General features: G+C 44.4%; 1 protein-coding gene across 3 annotated transcripts in view; it reads left to right on the top strand.

Annotated features, from left to right (window-relative positions):
• The first annotated feature begins 272 nt into the window (after positions 1 to 272).
• Positions 273 to 9758, top strand: part of SNX12 (sorting nexin 12) — a 48950-nt gene continuing 39464 nt past the window's right edge. For 2 of the 3 annotated variants that reach the window (XM_035028707.1, XM_035028706.1), the window contains exons 1-4: positions 273 to 555; positions 6293 to 6388; positions 6948 to 7072; positions 7474 to 7564. In XM_035028707.1, the coding sequence (XP_034884598.1) occupies positions 391 to 555; positions 6293 to 6388; positions 6948 to 7072; positions 7474 to 7564 (477 nt within the window). In that variant the 5' untranslated portion in view covers positions 273 to 390. The remainder of the gene's footprint in view (positions 556 to 6292; positions 6389 to 6947; positions 7073 to 7473; positions 7565 to 9758) is intronic. The other variant, XM_035028708.1, reaches the window with a different exon arrangement.

Raw genomic sequence — 9758 nt, 5'->3', positions numbered from 1 at the left:
GCAGTGCCCGCAGCCGATAGATACACGGTATAAGACCATTTCTTGGGTTTGGGGAGCAACGATTGGCGGATTCCGCCTATAGTGCTTCCCAGGATATGGGGCGCTGCGTATCGGAGATGCAGGTTCCGGGGCGGCCACAAACACCGCCCGGAAGCCTGAATGAGGCCTCCAATGTACGGGACTCAACCCTCAGCGTGGCCGCTATTCAGGGTGCCGGGCCCGGGGCCAAGGGAACGTGCGCGTGCGTGCGTGCGTGCGTGGGCGCGCGTGCGCGGCGCCGCTGTCTGTGGGTTGGCTGGTTATTTTGCAAACGGGAGGGGCTGTGCGCGCTCCTGCCTCCGGCCTCTGTCCCCCACCCCCTTCCCCGGTCCCGGTCTCTCCTTCGGAAAGATGTCGGACACGGCAGTGGCTGACACTCGGCGCCTTAACTCGAAGCCGCAGGACCTGACTGACGCTTACGGGCCGCCAAGTAACTTCCTGGAGATCGACATCTTTAATCCACAGACGGTGGGCGTGGGCCGCGCGCGCTTCACCACCTATGAGGTTCGCATGCGGGTGAGTCACGGGGTGAGGGAGACAGCTGAGGGAGGACCAGGCGGCTGGGCGGGGAGGGCGGGGGGGGGGGGGCTGCCATGGGGACGATTAACATTGGCCGAGACGCTTGGAGGGGTCATTTGGGGGTTAGGGGCTTCATAGGTTTGGAGAGAGGTCTCCAGACTAGGTTGTGGCCCTAGGATACGGAAAACTCCTGAGGGGGACATCGGACTGGGGCGAGGGAAAATAAGTACCTATGAGCAAGAAGTGAAGCATGGCTGGATAAGGGTGGGGACGATGGAGAAGATTACGGTGAGGAATGAAAGGAAATAGGAATCCTGACTGTAGCGACAGAAGGAGGGAAGGAAAAGTGGCAGAGGGCTGGGGGGGATGGAAAGCCAAGGTGATACATCTCTGGGTCCCATAACTAAACTAGGTTGTGGGAAGTCAGTCTAAAGAGGGAGGGCAGGACGCCCCGATTTCTTCCTAATGAGGTCTCCCTGAAATGATGGAGTTAAGCAAAGCCTGGATTAAAGGGGAGATAGACTCCAGGAAAGGGAGACAGTGGGCTTGGTAGAGCAGAAATAAGAAAGGGAGTCTCCTTGAGATTGAGTGCTCCCCAGACTTGTGTAGAATTAGCATCTGAAAGAGAGAAATGTTTTGTGCTTAAGTTTTCTCAGGTACCACATGCTGTGTCTCATGGTGAAGCCTGGTCTTGCAAGGGGATTGGTGGATTGTCAGTCGGTGCTCTCATCCTGTGCTGATCCTTTAGATTTGAAGTATCCAGGATGTTTGTTTCAGTACTGGCTCCCATTTGAGCTTCTGTATACATATGGTCATTTGACCTTTCTGTTGTAGATTAACTTTTTGGGTTAAGACCGTGGTCTGTGGTTAATTTAATATTTCAGGACATTTCAGGAGTGGGTTCTTCCAGTGTGCACTGCAGAGGACTTTATTCTCTAGTTCTTAGTCCACACTGCAAGGATGGAATGTGCGGATACAGTAGTGGTTTGCAGGTTCTTTTGCCCAGTTGAATGGTTACAGGCAAAAAAGTTGGAGAACCATTTTCTAATTTTCCTTATGTTTTTTTCTCAGACTAGAGGGCCAGAATATTCTCTATGGACAGCATGCTGCTCAAACAGCATTTGAAGACCTAAAAGAGTGTATGTGCTTTCATTTTTGAATGAATGAATGAATGAATTAAATGAGAGTGTGTCTCCTGCCTGGGCTTTGAAATTTAATTGAGAAATGATGCTCTCCAAATTCCAAGTTTGGCCAAGTCCAAACTGAAGAAAGAAAATCGAAGCAAAGATTGGAAAAAAACTCTCCTTTATAAGAACTACTTGGAACCATCTCTTTGGGGAAGAATGGAAGTTAGATTCCTGAAAATACAATAAAAGCTGGGAACTGTTAGTGGTAGAAAACTTAATTACTTGAGGAAGACTGGGCATAACTTGTTCAGTGTAAGGATTCTCTACTGTGGGGTTTTAGAGACAATGTCTCCATGCATTACCCAAGAGCCTTAGGGACTATGAATGAAATAGCTCTCTTTTATTTATTTAGATTTATTTATTTGAGAGAGAGAAAGAGAGAGAGAGAGCATGTGGGTGCCCAGAGGGAGAGGGAGAGAGAGTCCCAAGCAGACTCCACGCTGAGTGTAGAGCCTGACCTGGGGCTTGATTGCAAGACGCTGAGATCATGACCTGAGCTGAAACCAAGAATCAGACACTTAACCAACAGAGCCACCCAGGCGCCCTGAAATAGCTCTCGTCTTAAGGCATTCTAATAACAACAGAGACTGTTCATCTAGTGCCTACTATGTGCCAGGCACTGAACTAGGTTTTAGTTTCTAAATCCGTACAAAAATGACATTTTACAGGTAGGAAACTAAGGAGGAGTGCAGTTTTAGTAACTTTCCCAAATACACATAGCTAATAAGTGGGGCTGGGATTTGAACCCAGGTCTGTCTGACCCCAAAGCCCCTCATCATACTCTTTCCACTACACTTTAGTCTCTTTGGCTGTGCTTAGTTGCAAAACTTTAATGTGCAAAATTTTTTTTACCATTTTTTGTTTTACCATTAAGCTTTTAATCCGTCCTTTTCACAATTTTTAATTGTACAATGATGATGGGGTTGATGGCAGTTCCTAGTTCTGTAGGTTTGAGTTAATTTGTATTGCTTATGTTAATTTGTATGGCTATCTAGGCTTTTAATATTTTAATTGAATTCAGTTTTGGAGAAAAGTTGAAATAATTGGTTTTTAATTGCTATTTTAGGTGGTTGATCATGGTAGGCATTATAGGAAGCATGAGACTCAAAGAATGGGCTTTGGGAGTTAGGCATTATGTATGGTAGAAGCAGATGGCACTGACTTTTTTTTCTTTGTATAGTAAATATTTCTGAAGCTGTTCTCTTTTATTTTGCTCAGGAAAGAATTCCCCCCCTCCCACCCTCCCAAGAAATGAGGAGTCTGGAGAGGTTTCCTGGTGACTTCACATGATGTGTGTGGAACTTTCAAATGTCAGTTGTCCTGTGGACTTGAACTTTGTTTCTTTCTCTCCTTTCCCTTGACTTTGTGTTGATCAGAGCCAAAGGACTCTCTTTATCCTGTACTACACAATCCTGTCTTCCTCATACAATTTATAGGTTGGAGTTGGGAGACTATCTTACTTAGTACACAGTAGCCCCTTCCTTAGATGGCTAGGTGCTGAGATAAAAGGTCATTATTGTCATCATCCTGTGGGGGTAGGGGAAGAACAGGATTTTTGTGAGTCAAAGGAGGAAGTCCACAAAATGGCAGTGGGTGGTTTCGCTGTGTCTTGGAAGAATCTACTCATCATTTCCCCCCCTTTTCTTTGGTCCTTCTGTTGGCTTCTGTACTAGTTAAGGTTCTGCTGTTTGGGGATCACGTTATTTGTAATGAAGTCTGGTGGAAACCTAGAATCACGTGATACGAAAGCCCTTTTTTTTCCTTGCAGGATTATTCCCCCCCAGCTTTATTGAGATGTTATTGACATATAATATTGTATAAGTTCAAGGTATATCATGTGATGATTTGATACCCATGCAGATTTCTTGCAGGATTCTGAGAATGCTCTCTATAATGTTTTATTTTGAATGGTTAATACATGCACATGGTACAAAATTCAAAAGATACAAAAAAAGATACACTGTAAAAACTAAGTTCCTCCCTTCCTCTGCCCCTCTAGAGGCTCCCGTTTCCAAAGAAACCACTGTTTCCAGTTTTTTTATTTAGTCTCCTAAAGAACAGGTTGTAATAAAATATTACTTCACCTGTATCTCACTCTCCTTCAGCTTATTAACATTCCTTGGACCTTGATCCTGGGTAGAGTTGTAACTAATGTAAGTTGGTTAGTTATTTAGCTTTTGATGACCTCTACCTAGAACTGGATCCTGGAAAGACAATTTCCAAAAGCATGATGTAGTGAGGACTGTGTGAAGCACTAGCATAGCTCGAAGATATTCTTTTCCTGCCCTGAGGCAGTTGTGGAGAAAGGAGAGAAACTAGTTCCTTTGATTTCCATCTGCTGGTATGAATTGGCTGGTGGGAAATAGAGTCAGTATTAATACATGTGGTTGGCCGTTTCTATTTAGAATCTGTAGACAGGAGTGAGGATCAGGGCTTTTTGTTTGTTGGTAGTTCATGTCGCCATTAGAGCCTAATGATTAAGATGTGGGAATAAGCTGATTTATGTCAGGGAGCAGGCGATGGTAAGCCAACTTAATGTAATTGCTATTTCTGCTGTACTTTCTAGACAAGGAGAGGGTAAACAAATACATAGGGCCTCTATTAATCAATTGAGTATTTACTAAGTAACTCGCATAGTCTGCATTTAGGGCAATGCAAAAGTAGTCATGGTTCCTGATTTCAATGAGATTAGAGTTTCGCTAAGTAGCAAGACTAACATGATACATAAAACAATAGTGTGTCAGGCACTACTAAAGTATAAATGTCATAGGAATGTAGAGGAGAGGGAGACCAGTAAATTAAGCTGGTGTTCTCAGGAAGGATTTCCTGGATGAAATGGGACTTGATCTGGGACTTGTAGAACGGAGAGGATTTGGATGGGAAAAGCTGAGGAAGGCATACCTTGGAGGTGCTTTTCTCTTGTTCTTTACAGGAACTTAAATTCACTTTTCAACTGAAAATGTAATACGTGCATGTGATAAATTCAAATTGTTCAATGAAAAATGTAGCCCTCCCATTCCAGTTGTTTAGTCTTATACTCCAAAGTCAATCACTGTTATTATGAATAAACATTTTATTCATAAGTATAAGTATATACACATATACATGTCTTCCCCCCACCCTTTTTAAAACAGTCTCCACAGCCAGCACAGAGCCCAACACGGGGCTTGAACTCACAACTATGAGATCAAGACCTGAGCCAAGATCAAGAGTCAGATGCTCAACACACTGAGCCACCCAGGTGCCCCACATATTCCCTTTTTAATTGAAGTATAGTTGACACACAGTGTTACATTAGTTTCAGGTGTTCAACATAGTTATTTGAAAAGTTTATACATGACGTTGTGCTCACCACGAGTATAGCTACCATCTGTCACCATTCACTACTATTACAATACCATTGACTATATTCCCTATGCTGTTATCCTCCTGACTTACTCATTCCATAACTGGAAGCCTGTATCTCCCATCCCGTTTTGCCCATACCTCCACCCACCTCCCCTCTGGCAACCAGCAGTTTGTTCTCTATATTTATGGGTCTGTTTCTGCTTTTTGTTTGTTTTGTTTTTTAGATTCCACATAAAAGTGAATTAAATGGTGTTTGTCTTTCTCTGTCCGACTCATTTCACTTAGCATAATACCCTCTAGGTCTGTCCATGTTGTTGCAACTGGCAAGATCTCATCCTTTTTTATGGCTGAGTAATATTCCTGTGTGTGTGTGTAGCACATCTTCTTTATCCATTTATCTTTTGATGGACACTTGGGTTGCTTCCATTTCTTGGTTATTGTAAATAATGCTTCAGTAAATGAAGGGGTACATATATCTTTTTGAATTACTGTTTTTACTTTCTTTGGGTAAATATACATATCCCTTTTTATTTTTTTTATTTTTTTTAAGATTTTATTTATTTGACAGAGAGAGAGGGAATATAAGCAGGGGGAGTGGGAGAGGGAGAAGCAGGCTTCCCGCTGAGCAGGGAGCCCGATGCAGGGCTCGATCATGACCTGAGCCGAAGGCAGATGCTTAATGACTGAGCCACCCAGGCGCCCCACATATCCCTTTTTAAAACCAAATGGAAAAAAACAACAAATAGAGGCAAGCTCTATGTACTGTTCTGTACCTTAATTTTAATGCTTAATATATTTCCAGACTGGCTCATATATATTTCACATTCTTTTCATAGCTGTACAGTAATTCTACTGTATAGGCATACCGTAATTTATTTAACCAATTACCTATTGATGGACATATATTAATTACTACAAATAAAGTACAGTGAAACTCCTTGTGCATGCATATTTGCATACAACTTCAAATCTATTTATAGGATCAACTCTAAGCAGCAAGGGACTTCTAATCACCAACTGTGACAAGGCTGGATGTGGTAAGGATCGGTATTTACCTGGTGGTATTTTAAAGGAGTTATAGGAACATGGTTCACAGGATTATTTCTTCATTGGGCCCCGTCGAAGTGGTTCTGACAGGTGGCTACCACAGACTGAACATTAGTTACCATCTCTCGTCTCTCATTTTTCCTTCCCTGTAGACAAACCTACCTATCTTCAAGCTGAAGGAGTCCTGTGTACGGCGGCGCTACAGTGACTTTGAGTGGCTAAAAAATGAGCTGGAGCGAGATAGTAAGGTATGACCCCATTCCCTGTGTGGGATCCTCGGAGGAGGAGACCTACATAGGCTGAGAGGGCATGAGATCATAGTCTATAAAATTTTAAAGGCGGTGGAGCAGCTGAACACTATCCAGTCCCAACACATTGGATCTGGGTGATACCCTTTGAAACTTTAAAGTGGTAAGTTCAGGACAAATTTTAAAGAAAAAGTATCACTTGAATTAGTGGCTAGTAAAGTCATACCACTTAACTCCTGTAGGTGCTGAAAATATACAGTATAGTGTTAGGAAAGGCCTAGCTAAATTACTGGATGCTGGTGGGTCGTGAAAGAAAGTGAGGAATATTTGGAGTTTATTTCCTTTCTTTTGAGGTGGTAAACCTGTCCTTCTATAGAATCAGTTGGGTTCATTTTTGACCTGAGCCATCTTGACTGTGCTTATGACCTCAGTTCTTGCAGGTTGCTGGCCGTGGGATAAGATAGACCCTGCCTGATAGGAAATGGGATATACAGTGCTTCACCCTCTCATACCCTCTTCGTCCTCTCTCACGTGGCTGCTATTTTGCATCTGCCTGCAGATTGTAGTACCGCCACTGCCTGGGAAAGCCTTGAAGCGTCAGCTCCCTTTTCGAGGAGATGAAGGGATCTTTGAGGAGTCCTTCATTGAAGAAAGGAGGCAGGGCCTCGAACAGTTTATTAACAAGTAAGCCAAGTTCCTGGGGACTCTTCTTGCAGCTTTTGCCATCATGGTCTTTCTACGCTTTGTCTGTCTCTTCTTCTGGAATGAGATGTGATGCCAATTGTGCGGTGAGCTGACACTGGACAGTAAAACTCCGTTCCTTTGAGCCGAATTCTGATCCTGTGTCTCAGGCCTGAGAAAGCACCGCATGGTGGATGTGTTTGGGGATTTCGCTGTACCATACCCCTCTCTCCCCCTTCTCCTCTATAATGTTAGGGTTGGAATGGTGCCCCGTTGCTGTCCTCTACTTGCTTGAACCTCTGGAGGAGTTGCCCTGGCCCTTCCTCCCCTGTCCACACCCCCATTGCTCTGCAAATTCTCTCTGATCCCAAATACTACTGATAACCATCTTGGTCTCTTTATAGAATTGCTGGGCACCCACTGGCTCAGAACGAACGCTGCCTACACATGTTCCTGCAGGAGGAGGCAATTGACAGGAACTACGTCCCCGGGAAGGTGCGCCAGTAGGAGCCCCTCTCACCACTTGCCCTCTACTTTCCTGCTGAAAATGACATTGGTTTTTACACTAAGCCTCTCTCTCTCTCTTTGATCTGAAGTTGGCTGCCCATCCCCTGGCCCAATAGACTGGCTGGCATTGTATTCCTTGGTACCTGACTAAACCGTGGGCACTCTGCTAGGATCCTCGTCTCTAAGGAGAGGTGGGAACCACAGGCAGATGCCCTTTGCTTGGGGTACGGGTGGGGGGATTGGACTGGAAGGCAATTTCTTGGGCATTTACCCATGCCAGAAGGTTAATCTTTTGCGGGGGCAGGTCTTGTGCTGGTGGGGCACTTGGATACATACTGATGCTGCAAGTCCAGGGGATTTTCTTACTCTTAGGTTTAACCAGGAACGCTGAGCAGGGAACAGCCCTGCATTTCCTACCTGCATGAACTTTTTCCTTTTTGGGAAGGTGGTAGAGACCCAAACGTTCTTGTTTTCTCTAGGCCTGCTCCCAGTTTTCTCAACAGTTTCTTTTGTTACTTTCTCTCTCCCTTGTTGCTTTTCATGGCAGTAAATCCTAGAGTCTAAGCAGTCTGTTGTGTGGAGCAAGGTGTGTGGGTTTTCTGGGCCCCTCATCATGGCTGCTTCAGAGTCAGAAGAAAGCCATAGGGCAGTAGGAGAACTCTTGTTGTCTAGCCCCTCTCTTTTGTGGCTCCCCACTCTGGCTGCCTGTTCTTGCTCATCAGCAGGTGAGTCAGTATGGGCCAGCAGTTCTCCCTCCCCAAGCCCTTGGTACTTTATAGGTTAGCTTTGCAGGTTTGATGGCTTGAGGGGTGGGGGCAACTCACCACTGCCAGGTAACTCCCTAAAGGGTGGGAGTGGATCATTTTCTAGGTACCTCCCAGTGGTGGGGAAGGGCATCACTACCCTCCCCCTTCCATCCTCCCTTCCCCCATCCCATTTAGTGCTGCCATAGGGCAGAAGCACATGAACAAACCACACAGTCTCTGACTTCTAAGCACTTTGAGCTGTTGAATGGGGCTCAGGGGCAAGAGTTGTCGCTGCCCTCCCCAGCTTGGTCACAGGGTTTTTGAACTGCCTGCACTCCTTTTCCATGGAATTCCAGCATTCTCCCCAGAATTTGAGCTAGAGATAGCAGCAGGGTATGGATGTCCCAAATCTTAGAGTCTGAAGCAGCTTTCCTGGGCTTCTGTCTGGAAGGTAGTGGTTTGTTTGCTGGGGCCTGATAATCTATCTCCAGTGGTGGGATGGGAGCAAGTTAACTGTTGTCATGTCAAAAGTGGGGACTCTTTGCTTAGACTGTCCATCATGGAAGGATTGGAATTCTCTATACAGGGTCTTGGGGAAAAGGATTATAGAGTCTGACAAGACCCTGATCAGAGAGATTAGGATTGCATTTTGACATGGGATTTGGAGTCCTTCTAAATGTTGATGTTCCCTGAGACAGATCAGCTCCCCAGCTGCTGAGCCTGTACCAGGGGCTGAGCAGCCCCTAGAGAGAGGCTCTGCTCCCTTTCCCACCTCCCCAATGTTGGTGTTGCTGCCTTTTTGATTTGTATTCTCTGTTATTGACTTTTTTTTAAAAGAGTTCTTCTTTCATTGTGCACAAGTGCTGAAAGCCTGAGGCCCCATTTCTGCTGTGTATATATCCTGACTCGGGGCTTTTATTCAGCAAACTGTTCATTCTTCTGTCAGACAATGTCATATTCAACTCTGTTCATATTAAACCACTGTGAAGCAAGCCTCTGTTTTCCTGCTTAAGTTGTAAATATAGTATTTTTTAGTGTCTAGGATATTCTTGGTATTGTGCAGAAATCATATAACATGGTCAGTGTCCTGAGGTGATAAGTTAAGTTTTACATTTAAGTTTAAAAAAAAACAAAACAGAATCCTAGCTGCCTGTAGCGATATTTACCTATACTTGGAACTTTCAATTGACTTTGTCACAGAGGTAATGCATCTGCTTGCAGGAAGTAGCCATAGGGCTTAATACCTGTGGTTTGGGTCAGATTTAGCAGATTTGGTTTTTAAGCTTGTGGGTTTCTGCTAATTTGGGCAGAATATATTTATAGTGTGTGTATATACATATATATGCATATGCTCTATGTGTACATAAACACGTGTGTGCATGCGCTCATCCTCCAACATACCATCTGTGAACACTATATCTTTCATAGGTTTTTTT

The sequence above is a fragment of the Mirounga leonina genome, unplaced genomic scaffold (genome assembly GCF_011800145.1).
Source record: "Mirounga leonina isolate KUSES-001 unplaced genomic scaffold, KU_Mleo_1.0 Mir_204, whole genome shotgun sequence".
NCBI lineage: Eukaryota > Metazoa > Chordata > Mammalia > Carnivora > Phocidae > Mirounga > Mirounga leonina.
Note: the sequence above shows the minus strand (reverse complement) of the source record. Positions and strands in the feature narration are given on the sequence as shown.